The sequence below is a fragment of the Labrus bergylta genome, chromosome 8 (genome assembly GCF_963930695.1).
Source record: "Labrus bergylta chromosome 8, fLabBer1.1, whole genome shotgun sequence".
Classification (NCBI taxonomy): domain Eukaryota; kingdom Metazoa; phylum Chordata; class Actinopteri; order Labriformes; family Labridae; genus Labrus; species Labrus bergylta.
In genome coordinates this window covers 6,485,597-6,503,785 of record NC_089202.1, presented here as the reverse complement: position 1 = coordinate 6,503,785, position 18,189 = coordinate 6,485,597, and the positions used below count along the sequence as shown (strand labels likewise).

Below are 18,189 nucleotides of genomic sequence, written 5' to 3'. Positions count from 1 at the left end.
GACCTTTTGTAGAAAGCCTATCAGTTTCTGTGGCCAGAGTGCCATTAGCCCTTGAACAAATCGTAGAGGCCAGGACAGTGACCTGCCACCATCGCCTTTTATGACCTGCAGTTATCCAGCCTGCAGCTGGAGCTAAAAAAACTGTAGTAAAACACTGAGGTCAAACATGAGTCACTCTCCACGGAAGGGCTTGTGGTGGAATCGTCTAAAAGCCTTCCTTTTCTTGTAACTCTTTCTTGACCCTGCCAGCAAAAGTATATGAGGCAGGTCAAGGAAAACTTACAAAGGAAGGCTGGGGGTTGTAGTTTTTATTCATTCAGTCGGTAATGCGCTCAAGGTAAGAGCTGACTCAGCATGCAATATATCACAGTAACTGATCTTGGCAGATTGAATTAGCAATGAGGGACTACAATGACTACAAGGACAATGTGTCTTACTTTTACCAAGTTGAAAATTGTCCATGAGAGAAGCATTGCAACTTTTTTTTTGCAATGTCTCCCATAGATGTTATTCTATTTATTCGGTGTATCCAAAGTGTAGAATATGTTTTTGGTTCTCTCTATCATTTCTGTTTACATTTAGATTTAGTGTCTTAGCACAGATTTTACAAAAATGTTCCCGATTATCTCCTCATATTTAACATTTTCTCTCTCTTCTTCTCCTTGTCTTTCTTCATCCCTCATTCAGAATATGAGATTGTGTCTCCATATGAGGTCAACCACCAGGGTGTTTACATCTCTCATGAAGTCGCCCACCACCAGCGCAGAAGGCGACGAAGATCTCTGAACCCAGATGCAGACTCACCAAACACCGACAGCAGTAGTGAAACAGTTCACTTCCGGCTGAGTGGTTTGGGGCAGGACTTCCACATGGAGTTGAAGGAGGCCTCGGAGAGCCTAATCACACCTGGCTTCACCATCCAGGTCCTGGGAAAGAATGGCACCAAGAGCCTGAGGGCCTACCACAAGGACGACCTGTGCTTTTATCAGGGGTCACTGAGGTCAAGGATCAACTCCTCCGCGGCACTGTCCACGTGCATGGGGATGGTGAGTCTGAGCATTCTGGGAGTTGTGGGAGGGTTTGGATAATAAAAAAGGAGTAGTCTTATTAGGATTGGCGTGTGTGTAGGACTCAGAGGTCGGTTAATTTGAAAGGGCATATCCTGGACATTTTATATTTTATCCGAATGTTGGCAGCGCTGGGGCTGCACCACCAAGAGAGTACTGTAATTACACTCTATGACCGAGAACAAATGTTGAGCCTGGGAGCCAAATTTAAGAAAATTGGCTCATCCTGGGACCCATGATAATATAAACATAGCACAAGTGTTTTTGTCATGCTCAATCTGAAAGAAAGAATACGAAAAAAATAGGTCATGGTCATTTTGGATTTTAACTGGTCATTGAAAAAACACTGAACAAAGGATGTGTGAAAGGAGAAGCAGGAGGAAAATCAGATAACAGCAGTCCAGTTAATCTAGATATAATAACATTTTTATAGATGTGGCACTCATTAATTGACACCTAAACATTAATCAACTAGCCCTTTGGTTTGCTAGTGTGAAACTGCCTTTCAAACATAGTCTGAGTCTTTGCATTGGCTGTCTGATCTGGTCAGAATATTGTTGTGCTTGACTTAATTAAGTTGACTTAAAAGGCTACTGGGTAGTAAAGTCACTTCTTCCTTAGTTCTGTTGTGCATCATTTGCTCTGGCTCATCCCTCATGGAATGCACTTTGCCTAAATCAGCTAATGAATAACTAATGAATGGAAAAGTCAAGTCTTGGAGCAGTTCGTAATGTTTAGTTTATAGGAAAATCCCCAATATGAATTCATGCCAGAAAGCAATGTTTTGTAGGTAATTCATCACTTTCATGGATTGCTGTATACTGTTCAACCAGCTCTCATCACAATCAAATGAAGTACAGATCAGGGATATCATTTTAGATTTCATATTTCCAATCCCTGCGTGGCATTCCTTTTGCATAGATTTTATGGTTCTCAGATCGAACACAGCTGTCAACAAAAAAAAGGGAACTTATTATGCAAACAGCAAAATAAAATTTACAGAAGATGCAATTGACCTACATTGTCATGGAATTGAGTGGATGGGATGTAACTTGTTAGCAAAGCTGACTTGTAAATTATGTTCATATTAGTATGATGTAGTACATTATAAAAGCTATTAAACCTATTTGGATGATACCATAATCCAAAGTGAGCCGATTTCTTTTTTTACGTTTAAAGGGACAGATTGATGATCTTTGTGTGGGAAGGAAATGTATGAACCAAACCTCTGTTGTTGATGTTTATCTTTTTTGGAAATGTTCCTTTTTTTTATCTCTTAAACATTTAAATTGTTCTAAGGGAAAGTAGTTTATTGTTAAATGTTGGCAAAAATAGCAAAATGTAGTCTTTTCTATGGACAGCTTTGGCTCCAATCCAGGTCTTACCTTGGTGGTCCCTCCTCTTCTGCATGAATATAAAGGAAACATTACTGTAAGATTGACACTAAGTAAGCCTAAGTGCTCCACCCCAGTAAGACCCCAACTTCATACAATCCCTCTAAGCAGTCTGGACAAAACAAAAGACTTTATGAATGCACAATAATCCTTTTAGCTCTGGACTAAAATGGACACATTTTCATTAAAGATTCAACAATCACTGGAGATGGAGAGCAGCAGGGCAGGAGGAAGAGAAACACGGAGGTCTTGCTTATTTACTTTAGTATGAGTCTAGCAGTTCATAGTTCAAAAACGGTCTTGAGAACATTAAAACTTGTGGTCATATAAACTTTTTTTTTATTTGGAAGACCTTGTTGTAGCAGAAAGAAAAGGATTTAATCTTTCAAATTTACCCTCTTTCATCATTTCATCAAAAGAAATGTTTTGAAAACCAATAGGAGCCCATTTCGTTTTTTTGCTTTTTAGTGTTTTTAATCATATTACATTTCAGACCTGTCTTTGTTGGTTCACTGTTTGTGTTTTATTGTGGAGGACCACTGCTGTGTCTGAGAATTCCCCCTTTAAATGCAGACAGAGAATGGCACATATCTCCAGGGATGCTTCTTCTTTTGTGTGTGTGTGTGTGTGTGTGTGTGTGTGTGTGTGTGTGTGCGTGTGTGCGTGTGTGCGTGTGTGTGTGTGTGTGTGTGTGTGTGTGTGTGAGAGAGAGAGAGAGAGAGAGAGAGAAAGTCTTGTGTGTCTTTGTGTGTGCATGTCTGCATCTCAGACCAGATCCCAATAAAACATTCAGCCGAAAGGTCCAGGGTTGCAGAGATTGTAAATGTGGTTCTCACGACTGAGGCTGGCCAGAATGGACTGGGTCAGTGCATCAATGAGAATCTGAGGTTTTTTTTATGGAAATTAGGGAAAACAAAGCTGGTTTATCAGCAGACAGAAGTATTTAGACTCCTTAGGAAAGCTAAACATAGTTATAATTGCTTTTTTTAAACGTCCTTAATCACATGCTGAATTGCACTTTATACATTTTTGCTGCTTGACCTCAATCCTCCTTAAGAGATGAGTTTTTACATTGGTCTTCTGATTGTGTTAGTGTATGTATGTTGCATGAACTCATATACATACTATTATTTGTGTACTTCAGATCTTTCACATTATTTGTTTATGACTGGTCAACATTGGAAACCTTGTACTTTGGTCAGGTTTCTCTTTGGCTAGAGGCAGGTAAATATTGACCCGGGGGGTAACCAGATCAATAGCTGTATCAGAGAGAGGACTGGGCTTCCAACTGCAGCCAGACACTGCCTAGTTGAAATCTTTTTTTCTTTTTTTGTACCCTATTTTGCAAACTCATTATTTGAGAAAATATTTATTTGATATATTATTTATATTTTCAGAATGGAGCCTGGCCTAGAAATCACATACAGCAAAGTGCTATGTGCATGAAGTAAATGGGTAGTTTATGGTAGGTTAAGTACACTTCTGTGTACACAATAGATAGTTTTTTGTTACAGTATACTATAAAAGTTTCTTCAATTTCCTTGTTGCTATTTTTGGCCCGATACAATCTCTAAGTGGATTAGTTATGTTTAAATGTTAAATCCTCAATAGTTAAGATTTGTTTTTAATGGCATTTGTTTGTGAAAAGCTTGAAACCTTTGTAGCTGTGGCCAAAGTCTATTTTTGGAGAGTCATATTTGGCCTCTATGTTACTATTTATTCTCAGGCTGATTGATGAATGCAAAGCAATGGATCAGAAAGAAAGATGTAGAGATGAAGGCTATGAGGGTCATTGTTTCCTCACTGGCATTTTGAAGTGCTGAAAACCCCCCTTGTAAATTGTGTTACATTGTAAAGCTTAGGCATAAGTTGCCTTTTCAACTCCCCTCGTCTGGCAGCCCATATAGTGGTTATCCCCCTTTTAATGACAGTAAGGAGTTCAACCATAAAAATATCCTACTTTCAAGCAGGAATAGAAGAAGCCGGCCAATCACTCTGACTCTGTTCACCTGCCAAAGGGTTTGAAATCTGCACAGTGACACACATGTGGAAGAGGGGATCATAAAGCAGCTCCTGTCGACTTTATGCTGCAGCGTAATCCTCTTTAGTCTGGCTTTGATGGGGGTGAGGGAGTTAAGGGGTGAGGAGAGTGCCATACAGGCATTGAACTCTGGCAACATGAATCATTTATTTTTCCCATATAGGACATCTTGTTTGATTTTTAGCCAAGCTTTAGCAATGACTTTGTTGGGCTTTAAGTCCACCATCTTGGTCCTGACTTAAATATACAGTATGCACGTAAAGGATGGTTCAGCACTAGCCTAAGTTTTGTACACATATTGAAAGTCCCAAGAGGATAGAGTCCATTAACTAGGCTGATCCTGTAACTTATTATTTAGTGGGATCTGTGCAGTACTTTGATCTGACTCAATACTATATGGCCAAGCAGGTACTGAACTCTGAAGACATAAATTATAATATTTTCCATGTATCGAAAATTTTGTTTTATTTTTAGCCAGGCTTTAGCAATAATTCAAACTTTCCAACAAATTGGTCTCCACATATTGTATTTTTTTACAAAGTTTGGTTCAAACATTATAAGTCTCTTGATGATAAAGTCAATCAACATTTTCTTATTTAGCCCCTGAAAAGATACATTTTGATTTCATTACTTTCAAGTGACTATATACAAATTTGGCTACTCCTAGAAATTCCCATTAGCAACAACTGAACTTTTTGTTTATAAAGTATCATAAAATGTTAGACTGCTAACAAGCTTAATTCTAAAAACATTTTAGCCACCTCCTTCACAGGCTAGCATAGTTAGTGAGTAGCATTCTGACAGGCTGACACTTCAATGTGCTCTGTGCATTCTGCTAGCCTGTCATGCTAGCCCAACAGAAATAGTTGGGCTTTCAAAGCTCACTGCAGTAATAGATGGGTGACGTCACTCTGACTTGGTACATTAATATTTACAGTCTATGGCTTTATCTAATTTCACCCAGACGTTTAATGCACCTGTCTCTTTTGTACAAAAGGGAAGTGCTGTATGTCCTCCCTCTACAAATCACCAGAGATCATGTGTTTTCCTCTTGTAAAAGGTTGGGTGTGTTTCTCGCCTCAGGGCTGTGTAGTAGTAGTAATAATAGAATGAACACACTTGTCCCACCTCTGGGATTTCCAAGAATATATGAAGGATGGTTCATTGATGTGATGAAGCTTTGAAAAGCAGGCTGTGTGGTCCTGTCAGGTTGCTAAGATCAATTTTCAAAACATATAGTTAGATCAGTCAAACGATCTTTAAGGATTGTTAGAGTTATCATGCACTTACATTACTCAAACTATTTTCGTTCAGACAAAGAAGATTTGGTTTTAAGTCATGTACATATGTGAGACTTTGGAAAATGTGTTGTTTCCAAATTGATATACATCCAGTTTGTGTAATGTGTGCACTACCTGCCAACAGATGACTGAAGTACAGCTTGAAGTGAAACAACTAATTGATTAAGGATTGGTGTCTAGCCGTAGGGTTCAATGTCAAAGTATCATTTCCAATTTTCCAATAAGTCCTGTCAACACTAAGTCAGAGTTTGAACTCCTGTCTTCAGTTGCTTCAAACGTGTCCATCAGAGAGCCAGTTTCCATGATGCAAAGTAAAGTATCACGGCTGTCAAAAAAAATATTGTTTGGGATCATTTTGAGATCAAGTTGCAAAGCTGTAAGATAGATTTGTGGTGCAAATTCTCCAGCTGTTATTTTACTTACATTCTTGTGCAGCTGCTTTTTTTTTTTAGCAAACATTTAACTTTAAATGGTTAAACAGTAAAATCTTTTTTTTTTCTTGTTTTCTGAAGGACACTACACTCTAAAACTTACTGTGCTTCTTTGTTGCAATTTTTTTTTTAAAAGACAAATGAAACTGTAATATCAGCTGTTAGGTTTGTTATCTCTTTTGGTTGCCACTGGAGAGACCACTTAAAAACAAAAAGAAAGAGAACAGTTACACAGTCAGGTGCACCTTGTAATGCACTGGTTGCTTCCCCCCTCAGTTCCGTTTTCCTACCGTTTCTTTCCCGCCCCCCCCCCCCCCCCACCCCCAGCCCCCCATTCCTGTCACTGCCTGTCTGGATGTGTCTGACTCCAGAGAGTCCAGCTGTTTGCACCCTCCCAAGTAGTGTTTCAGCATTTTATGACTGCTATTTGCACCTCGTAGAGCGCACTGTGTAATCTGATGACTTTGGCTATTTAGGAAAGGCTCTAGCTGACCTAATCTCCTAACATAGGGGCTTGCATGCACACAAACTCCTGGGTATAGTGAATGCTTGTTGTTATGTTAGGCCGGGTTGAATCTTGAAGACTGTGCAGTTTACAGACTACAGACAGACAGATTATCTGTGGTGTTTGAAGGCTAGTTAGGGCGAAAGATGCATGTTTCTTTGTTTAGGAAGTCATATACATTCTGTGACAACATGTGGTTTTCTGTAAAAATTCTGTCTGGGTTTGGTCTATGAGGAAAGACTTTTTCTGCAAACTAATCAGAAAATGTGCATGCTTTAGAAGACCACCACATGTACCAACACAAGTAAAACTATACAACATCTTTATTTAATGTCTGATTCAAGGGACAATACACATAAAGACAAAATACCTAAACCAGAAAAGTCATTTCAGTTACTGTGACAGTGGCTGCAGATGAGAGGAAACAAAAGGATGTTTAGAGAGTTACTTGTGCTTCTTGTTACGATGGAGCTTCAAACATGAACCAAATCAGCTCATCCTTTTCTTCACTTTGAAACAACATGGTTTTGATTTACTTATGGTCACCTCACATGAAGTGTTCAGAAATCATGAAAACAGAAACAGAGACAGTTGTTATACTGTAAGGAATAACTTACATTTCCTATACATGCTTCGGAACAATACAGCTATATGTGTAGTATATACATAGTTGGCAGTATGCAGATGAAAAAACACATACACAGTGATCTCAATGAATCCTGTATATTGTTAAGGGACCATGGTATTGGAACCTCATCAAAGACTGCTGAAGATCTCCAGAACCCTTTCTGGTTACAAACCAAACATTTGTACATACAGCACAGCAGAACCACAATTAATCTATTTTAATTGTGAACTTGATAACATGAAAAAACAAGAACTTCAGCAACAATTGCTAAAAGATAGACCAGACTAGGTATAGAAACTGTGGAATGTAACTCATGCAAGCTGTGCTTAAAAAGAGGAGACACAAACGTGGCAGTCAGAAAGCGTAGAACATCATCATAAAGAAACAGTATCCATGACGATACTCAGGCTTGTTGAAATACCTCAAGAAAGAGCCATATTTTAAATAACTGAATTTTCTACTTGAATTTGTTTGCTTTATACATTTATACATTTTGCAAATAGCTCTAAATAGTTGTGCATCCTTGGGAGTTAGATAACTTCACTGAAAGCAAAACTATGTATTTCCTACAACATGAGATGGATATAGTTTGCAGTAGTTGAAAATAATCTTACTGTAGGTAATACAGCTCTTTGCATATCTACCGAGTTTCTCTTAAAACTGAACATCAACCAGCAGATCTTGTTGACTCCAGCCTACTCTAAAAAGAAATCAGAATATGACAGGTTCTGTAGGAACTCCAGGCTGAACAGGCCAGTCCAAAGGCTGCAGGTGTGAGTCCCACGATTGTATCTTTCCATCATGGATTTCCTTTTCTTTATCTTTCCCATCTCCTTTTTGTACTGCCAGTGGAATGAGCTGATGAAAAATAACCTCCATGATATAAACAACATGAAAGGGAAATTATTCATCTCCGCCAAAATTCTCAAGTCCCCGGTGTACAAGTGAAGAAGAAACCAAATCAGCCGAAATATTTTAGTCAACTATCACATAGCACCCTTCTGTAGCTTCATACTAATGCTCGCAATGCAAAACAACCCCAATGCAAACCACCCAGACAGAAGAAGCACTTAACATGGGACATTTCACAGCAGCCCAGGTTATAGGCCTCACCGTGACTTGGAACCAATTTATGACAATTGCCTGTGATTACACATTGCTGGGGCGAGTGCCATGCGGATGATAGGATCACGCACTGGTTGTCACGTGTGATTGTAACCAATGTTCCTTGCCGGGCTTCCCAGAGAGGATTATGTCTTGTCTGCTGGCAGGCCCGCTACAGAACAGAGAAATGTGTGTGCAAGCAAGCCCCTCTATTCCTTTCTTTTTCTTTATTATTGAATACCCCACCATCTTCTTGTATTTTCACTTAAGAAAAAACTGGACTTTGTATCAGGGTTAAAAGTCCGTGTTTTTATAGGACATTGCTGTGGTTGTTGAGTAAAACCAGTCATGTGCTTTATAGAGGTTTTAACATGGAGAAAAGAAATGTCTACGCTTGCAGTTTTTGGATGTAACAAACATATACTCTGTCTGAGGCTTAAGCACATCACTTGAACTATCTATTGTTTTGTTTTTGCATGTTTTTAACCTTTTTTTAAAAGGGACCTAAAAGATTGTAATCATAGCAATAAGTACTGGGCCAAAAAGTGGGTTTCCGGCTGTAAATATGTCTCCAAAGATTTCTGCGGTTATCTTTTGTCTGTCAAACACCAGTTACTGTACGCTGGGAAATGATCATTACCTCACGCATGCACACCTGTAAACAACAACTGCTCTCCGCTGGTGTGTGGTAAGGGCACGAAAGTTAATAGTAGGATTTACACAGGCCATCCCCACACCGAAGCCAATTGCATATTTGTGACTTAAGAGTCGTACAGATGCATTCACAAGTTCAACACAGTTTTATCTTTTCCTCCTATTAGATAAGGATAATGTGCGTTCATATTTTTAGAGCATATTGGACTGAACAGATTCAGCTGCTGCAGAACCAATAACTCACAAAATGCAACATAAATGTGTGAGAACTTTCATTTTCACAATACAGACAGCGTTTAACGATGCTGTCATTCTAACCGCACTGTGCACATCTGTGTTGGCTTTCATTCTTCGATTTCATCATTCTCAAATTCAGAGCTTAATACAGTCAAAGCACTTTCCAAGAACTCTGTTTTGCTGGTCTCCTGATCTGTGGCTGACAGGCTGGCGGAGGTAGAGGCTTGTGTTAGTAAGTGATGATGACGTGGGGAAAATCAGTAGTGAGGATCATTCTAGCAACACCAAATACATCTCTTGTAGAGGTCTGCTTGTGCAAGATGGACTAATTCGAATAAGAAACATTCTTAATTGAATGCACACTAAGGTACGCACACACCTGTACACTTTGACACAGGTACATTCACTTGCATGAATGCAGTACAATATCTTTTTCCAGCTGCCATACTCACCCTGGGTCAGACTGAAGTCTTAAAGGACTCCATAGTCAACATAATGTGACCAAAATAAAGCTTTTGAAGGACTGTTATTTCTGCAAAGAACAGTTACAGTTCAAACACTTCTTGCCAGTTGACTGTCAACACAGATGTGGTGTGTGTGTGTGTGTGTGTGTGTGTGTGTGTGGGGTGTTTGAGGGAAAGAGAGACTTTCTGAATGAGCTGTGTGGAAAGAGGTTTATTGAAAACTGTTAAGTCTTCTCTCTTTTCTTAAAAGATTGAGAGAAAAAAGAGGTGAATTGAAGGGTCGATTGAAGAAACCAGTGCTGAACCAGTCGAGATTTATAATGGGCAAGTCAATAACTTATCCATTAGAATCAAAAGCCAAAGGCACTGATGCCTAAAGTGGGGCTCTCTCCTTCATGTGGCCTCCCACAAGTGATGTTTCAAGAGAAAGGGACAAAAAAAATGATGTCTTAAATGTATTTAAATGGGGTTGCTAATTACATTTAGATGATTCTTTCGGAGCAGGGACTTATTATGTGACTCCTAAAGAAAGCAACCTTGACATCTATGGACATATGCACTGAGAGAGACATGCTACATCCTTTTATCCTTACACAAGCCTTTTTGTTTGAACTCGTCCATTCTGACCAAGTCTCATTTAGATTGTCCTGAGATAACGTCTGACCCTGAACCAGCTGAACAGACGTTGAACATGAAGAAACACGGCCAGTAATTGAGCCACACAGAGCTTTAGTGGGGTCACGTACACAGTGACCTATGACTCAAGTCTTGACTAATTGCTGACAGAGATAGATGGGGAAGCTCAATGAATCACTAGAAAGGGTTACTGTTTTGTCCGTTTTTAAAGTATGGCTGCAGCCCTTGAGACTATTTGTCAGCAGACAGAATTTATAGCTGATACATTAAAGGCAGTATAGGTAGATTTAAATATGTTTTGTTTGGGTCTCCATAAATGGTTTAAGTGCATACAATCTAATACAGAAGGTTGATAAAATAAAATATTGCTGTGAAGCTAATGACACTTTATGTTTTGCATCTAGTCAGGTTTGATCAGAACACATGATGCAGACTACTTCCTGAGACCTGTACCAAGCAGCCTCGCTCAGACAGAGAACTTTACAGCACCCTCAAGCCATCAGCCGCACATCCTCTACAAGAGCAAGACAACGGCCCGGGCCGAGCGTAGGGGTCAGGGGCCTCAGGCGCTTCAGGAGAGATCAGCCGATTCAACTCATCACAAATCACACGGACACTCCGTCTCCAAGAGATCCACAAGCTCAATGACAGAACCCATGGAAAGCCCAGTAAACGGAGAGCAGCAAAAACAGCACCATGGCAACAACAGAGGCAGCAGACATGGTGACCAGGTGGAGCATCATCATAGCAGCCATCACCATGAAAACGACTACAGACATAATGAGAGGCACAGGCAACACTTCTGCGGGAGAAGGAAGAAATGTATGTAAGGGCCATTTCTCATTCTAATCCTCATGTAGCAAACAGCATTAATACAACCTAAGATTTTATCATTAGGTTAATCTACTGTAATGCACTTTGTCCTACCAGGATCTTTTTTAGTATGTAACAAAATATGTTGCTCTGAAAATGACCATGTAGTCCTATTTGCCCCTAACAGTCCCTCAAATAAAATGAATGTTTAAAACTTAAATAATAAAGTTCACAGCTGGACATATATCTCATGTTACACATGATGTATATGATGCTTAACTCTCCAGATGTAACTTAATTAGTCGTTTCGAGGAATTATCACAGCACTTACGGTGTCAGTGAGGAAAAACAAAGACTTGCTTAGCATAATAGCTCTATTTATTGCCATTCCCATTTAGCAGTCAATCTCCAAGTATTGTGGTTGGTTCGTGTAAGCGGAGACACCATCATGAATATGTCACCATATTAATTGTATCGCAATGAATGCCGGTATTATCATAAGTGCTGCAAAGTTCAGTGATTGCATGAACAACTTTAACAGAAAGTTCAACACGACGTATAATTTTTTATAACTTGCTTTACATTTGATACATTATGTGCTATTGTACTGTCATTGACCCATTTTTACCTCCAGAGAAGTATTTTTTACTGATTAAATCAAAGGCTCAATTTCACATATGCGCATTTTTATTCCTATAATCACTCGATTGAAACGTTTTGTAAATTTCCTTTGGAAGTTATCCTAAGGGTGGGAACCAGCTGGAGGAAGTTTTGATTGGTATCTCGCATGATGAAACAAAAGTTTCCACTTAAGAATATTATCTTGTTAAGTTATTGCCGACTTTTTTGAGGTAATGTGTGACATAACCTGTGACAGGTTTGATATCCATGTTACGCTATTATAAATGTTAGCTTTGAGAAATTACCACAAGATCAGATAACATTGCCGAGGTCACCGGGGTCACTTGTAAGAGAGGCAGGCAGGAACCGGACTGGTACCACCATCACCCTTCAGAACCACAGCTGTCTGTCCCCTGTGAAAACACACCAATGTTTACATTCCCACAGGATGACATCACTGAACACCTGTGCCATGTTTCAGACAAAAAAGCACTTTGGTGGCTCACCTGCTTTCCGCCTATGTAAGCAAACTTTCTAGTCTTTCTTGTTTATCACAGCCAGGCAGTGATGGGCGAAAGTTTTGACAACCTAAGAAAACAAAGATGAGAAGATTAGAGGTGATATTGTCACATCTTACAATACTTTAGTTATTGCTTTGCTTTGACTTGTGTGTACCATTGACCTCATATCAGAGAGAAGAAGTGGACATGGCTGTGTGACGTTTTTTCCCAAATGCAGAGCAACTTCAAAGAGTTAAAAAAAAAAGGCAGAGATGTGCATTTGATGTTAAGCGTATGTCCAGTTTATCTGAGTCACATGTTCACTTAAAGTGCTGACAAGTTCCCCCTCAGGAACAGGAACAAACAGGGAAAAACAGGATCTAATCTGTGACACACTGACATATTTCCAGTCACCTCTTAAAAATCCCCATTATTAACAGTTTGAAAAGTGAATTAACACACATAAAGGTGAATATTTGAACTCATTTTTATTTCTTATTATGAGTCGAGGTTTGGCTCCAACACTATGAAACATTTTGCTATGTCTACAAAATCTCTGAAATTACTCAGGTATGTATTTGGCAACTGCACTGATGACAGAATGTATCTGTTTTTGAGTACGCAGAGCTCATACAACCATCACACAGAGAATATTCAACTCGCTAAATGCTGCTAATTTACAGCCATATGCTATGGTTTTACACTTTACTTTAAGGTACTGTAACAAACAGACCGCCAGATTCAACAACAGAAAAAAAACTCATTTTGCAGTATATCCATGACATCAGATCATGAAAGAAACAGTATAGTAAATCATCCATTAGTTTTCAGCTTTTTGCCAGGATCACTGGCTAACACTAGAAGACAAAGCTATTTTCTATATGTTCATTACAAATATGACACAACATATAATCACCTGTGGGAAGGAGGTGTTGCATATTGTAATGGGTGTTGTAACAGATATTAAATTGCCATTAGGCCTATATGCATTGTTTTTTCTTTAATAAATCAGTAGCAACCCACAACACACTGAAAAACAGTTTGTTCTGAATCGTCTTGACTCTGCAGCCAGTTATTGAATTTTCTCTTTCCTGTTTTAAACAGACATGCCAAAACCTCCTGAAGACGATGTATTTGTTCTACCCGATGAGTACAAGTTCATCCCCAGAAACAAAAGAGCCGTGCTGATGAAGAATCAGGTCAGCCAGAGGCTCAACGTGGAAATGCTAGTGGTCGTGGACAAGAAGATGATGGACAACCATGGCCATGAGAACATTACCACATATGTTCTTACTGTGCTTAATATGGTGAGGACAGCCTGATGATAAGTGACGCACTTGTATGAGCTAAAAGATAAAACAAAAACAGAGCTGTATGGACTTAAGTGCAATGTATATTAAGGAATTATTCCTTAATATTTGTTTTATGACTGAGTTTCAACCTGCACAACATTGAGATATTGCGATACACTGGAAATGAACGTTGAGTATCTTAGCATGCTAATGTTATGTGGCTAGATAATAGCTAGCTGAAACTTGCCATGTGAAGTTGCTGCAAGATAGGGTTTATAACTGCAACAATAGATACAAACATATTAACCAATCTGTGCAACAGGAATAGGAATTATTATTTTGAAGTAATAGCAGACGTATAGTAGCATTTATCTCAAAGTACTGCTGTTCTTAAGCATGTAGCCACATGGAGTGTTGCTATGATGGCAATTAGCAATTTTGTAAAGTTCAGCTTTATGATAGAAAGAAGAACTGCAATGCATGAGTGAAATAATACATATTATTTTAAGTGGATTTAACAAAAGTTCAAGAAAGCCTTCATGTCATAGAATGTTTTGGCATGTTATACCAAAGCTTAATCCTGACTTTAAAGTAACTCTCAGTTTTTGTCATTATATTACATGTAAAGGGCAGTATAGATTGACTTAGAGGTACATAAATGAATTTAAAGTTTACAATAGCCCAGGGTCAAGTGAGAAGGAGCATATCTAAACACATGAAACTGATAGGGTGAGATCACAGTGTCTCCGGCTTCTCAGCTGATCTGCTAGCAGATTCCGTCACCCTCGTTTTGCTACTAAATGACTGACTGACAAATCCAAAGATAATCCGTCTATTTTGAAAACACAGTTCCCTTTAGTAGAAACCAAGCTGGAGCGGTCACAGCCCGCCTCAGAGGAGTCGCCTAAATACGGTATGGAGTTTCACAGAAAACACCCAAGCCCCTTCTCCTCACATGCCAGGTCTCATGGGTGTTGAAAAAAGTGATTTAATATTTGCTGAGAATTAAATATGATATGCCTTCAGAGGATATTTTCAGATTTATTTTTTCTGTGGCAGAGAAAAGGTTTTTTTAGTTACTTATCTTAAAAAAACATTTCACATTTTGTAACACAAAACACTGAAACTCTATGGAAACTGGTGATTGTTTCTTTGCTGAGACAATTAAAACAATCTGTTGAATTGTGCTTATCTTAAATTCTGTCAAACACTGGCAACTAGGAGATCTTAGCTTAAGTAAGTGGTTTTGATTGCCTCTTTGACCTCCAAATTGTGCTCCAAATCGGTAACAAACCACGGCCATGTGTCTTCCCATGAGTCAGGTCAGAGGAAGACCAAACATCGGGAACATAAGGAACGAATGAGAGTGTTCCTGAAAGGGGAAAAAGAAAGGCTTAGTGAGTGGCACCTGAGGTATTCATAGGGCCCGAGAGAAAGACAGAGCGCGAACAAGAGCAATAAGATCAGGAGTCCATTTTCAAAGCCAAAACTGTTATGATTGATGGTCAGATATCCGTGTGAGTATGAGATGTTGAATTGGAAACAGCAGTTGTGGCTGTCAAACATCACTGATACCATCAAAAGGAGTTTAAGGTGTTATTTCTACAGGAATGTCAAGGTGTGTTCCCTCATTCATTTGACACAGACCTCTCTATTGTATGTGTCCACCTGGCGCAAGAAGTAAGAGATTAGAAATAAAGCTATAATGCTTAATTCAGTGACTCTTAGCTTGATCAATTAGTAAAAATAAAAAGGATGTAGCGTGTCCAAGGGACACTTTGAAAATATAATTCAGTAACACCTTATGCAAAGGTACACAAATGACATAGCTTCTTAGCATGTACAAAAATGCATAAAGCACTCGCTAATGCCTTATTCAGAAAGACTTTAACTTCAGACTATGCCATTAATGTAACTTTAACCTCAAAACCTTCAATATCGATGGCAGAAAGTTTGTAAGTTGTGTGTTAAAAAACAATCTCTGTATGCTTCACTCAGTATAAGGCTTATATTTTGATCCATTATTTGAAGCATAGCATATTGTGATTGTTACCCATTTAAAAAAACGATCATATCGAATAGATGTTACTGGGAACTCTGCAAAGTATATACAATTAGGGAAATATCTTAAGAAGTTTCTGTTAGGGAGTTTTCTGGGGGGGCAGTCAGCATGTCTTTTATTTTGTTGAGACTGAAGTTGTGTCATAGCGGAGGGTTTTAAATAGCTTTATGATACTTGGAAGTGTTAATGACTCAACATGTCCGTTACTTCAAAATAAAACACTTCAATTGTAGTTGATCCAGTCAAACAATCCAACACTTTTTGAAAACAAAAGCTTTGCCATTTAAAGTTGAATTTGCAGGATGCCCTCTTCAGGTTAAACTGTGCATGCTTTATACAGTTGATATGGGTATATAAAGCTTTTAAGGACAGACTTTAAAAAAAAGTGTGAACCTCTATTTTACCAGTTTTCAAAGTCGTAGAAGAAACATTACCCTTCTTGTTGCAAACTTTGACAAGTTGATTGTAGTCAAATTCAATAATTTTGTCTTCTGTGTGTTGTAGGTCTCCAGTCTCTTCAAAGACGGTACAATAGGGGGTAACATCAACATCGTGATAGTGGGCCTCGTGCTTCTGGATGAAGAGCAGGTGAGCACCACAAAGCACCATAAGCACTGTGGTATTAAAAACCTTCATGTTCTCAAAGAGCCACCCTCTTCAATCTTTGATTATTTGTTGCATTTTTTTTTTTTTTTTTTACATTTTATTTATTTATGTATTCATTTATGTTATGGATGAAAATCCTCCTCTTGAATGGCTTTGTTTTTCTATGGTCTCTAAGAACAACAAAGTACTTAAAATGTAGCTGAAGGGCATGCTATATACGGACCATTTGTTTGTTTATTTGTTTGTATGCCTGAAGGATCAGTTCTCCTCGTTCTCCCTGAGATTTTCCCGCAGTGGTCCTAACTACTAAGCACTTTTACGGTGGTTAATTATAGGGTATGCATTCCCTTGGATCTTTTCCAGATTGAGGAGGGAAATTCTCATAGAGGAGGGGAAAGGTGAGCTTTGGTGCGAGAGAAAGAGAGAGATAAGTAAATGAAAGCAAGAGGGGGGGGTTCTGTCAGGGAAAAGACGCGATTAAGGATTCTGGTTTCCATCCACCTGTGATGTTAAAAGATTTCGATCTTCCTTAAGAGAGAGTATCAGCTTGAGGAATGCCAAATATTGCAAAAATGTCCCAGACACTTGTCCTGCCAGCAAAAACACTTCACATTTTAAATCACTTTCATCAGTGTCCTCGCTCAAACCGACATGTTGTCCTTCACTTTAGCCTGAAGAAGAAGGTTATGCCATTTCATTTGACTGACATTTTTCTGAACGATAACACCGTTCCGCAGAGCTTCCTTCCATAAAGACAACATTACCTCTTTTAATCTGCTTTATCTCACAGGATGGTTTGGTGATCAACCACCATGCAGACCACACACTGAACAGCTTCTGCCACTGGCAGTCAACGCTGGGAGGCAGGGAGGGCCAACACCACGACCACGCCATCCTCCTCACAGGACTCGACATCTGCTCGTGGAAGAATGAACCCTGTGACACACTTGGTATATCTTCTTCTTCTTCTTCTTCTTCTTCTTCTTCTTCTTCTTCTTCTTCTTCTTCTTCTTCTTCTTCTTCTTCTTCTTGGAAAACTGATCCCCAAAAATGAAAGGGCAAGAGGAAATGCTTTTTTGGTAACACCCATTCAGTTTGTCCAAGTCACTTTAACTTTGATGCAATCTGTCCCTATTTTGTGTTTGTTTCTTACTCTTGATATGAATATTTTACTCTCCCTTGCCCTCTGTCCCTCTCTGGGAAGGTGGTCCTGTACCCTGTCACATGGTGTGACCAAGCATCACATCTGCTAAAGCTGATGTTTAAAAATTGCGCATCTCCCAAGATTTTTTTTCACCACCACAGTATCATTCACTTTTGATAATGCAGAAAAAATAATATCACATCCATATGGTGAAAGGGCATAAAAACATGCATGATCAGCTGGACGAATCTGCAACATGTCATTGATGGCTATAGAGAAAAAAGATCTATAGAAAATAACATGCGTTATTGCAGATGGAGTACCGGCAGTGTACTCATACTAACACACCAATCATGTTTCCACTTAAATCACAGAACATTCAGGGCCCTTTAGCTATCATCTGCACAGACCAGGCTCCTCTGCTTTAAACAAACACAGTCATTGTGACTGTATGCCATCTAACAAACTAACAACAGCTTGTTTGTGGTAATGACCATGCAAACACACTGTTGTCTTCCCCACGGTGAGAAAAAAAACGACAATAATGTGTTCCTGTGAAACACAGAGTGACGCACACTCAAACACCCCCCCTCCCACACACACACACACACACACACACATTTGCAAAGAGACACACACTACCTACAAAATCCAGACTCAAGTTTTGACTTCAAAGTGCTGAGGCTAGC

At 39.1% G+C, this 18,189-nt stretch overlaps 1 protein-coding gene across 1 annotated transcript in view; it reads left to right on the top strand.

Annotated features, from left to right (window-relative positions):
* The window catches only part of LOC109984431 (A disintegrin and metalloproteinase with thrombospondin motifs 16), a 52,992-nt gene that overhangs the window by 3,053 nt on the left and 31,750 nt on the right, over positions 1-18,189 (top strand). The window contains exons 3-7 of the mRNA XM_020634578.3: positions 688-1,046; positions 10,867-11,284; positions 13,501-13,703; positions 16,255-16,338; positions 17,147-17,306. Of these exons, the coding sequence (XP_020490234.1) occupies positions 688-1,046; positions 10,867-11,284; positions 13,501-13,703; positions 16,255-16,338; positions 17,147-17,306 (1,224 nt within the window). The remainder of the gene's footprint in view (positions 1-687; positions 1,047-10,866; positions 11,285-13,500; positions 13,704-16,254; positions 16,339-17,146; positions 17,307-18,189) is intronic.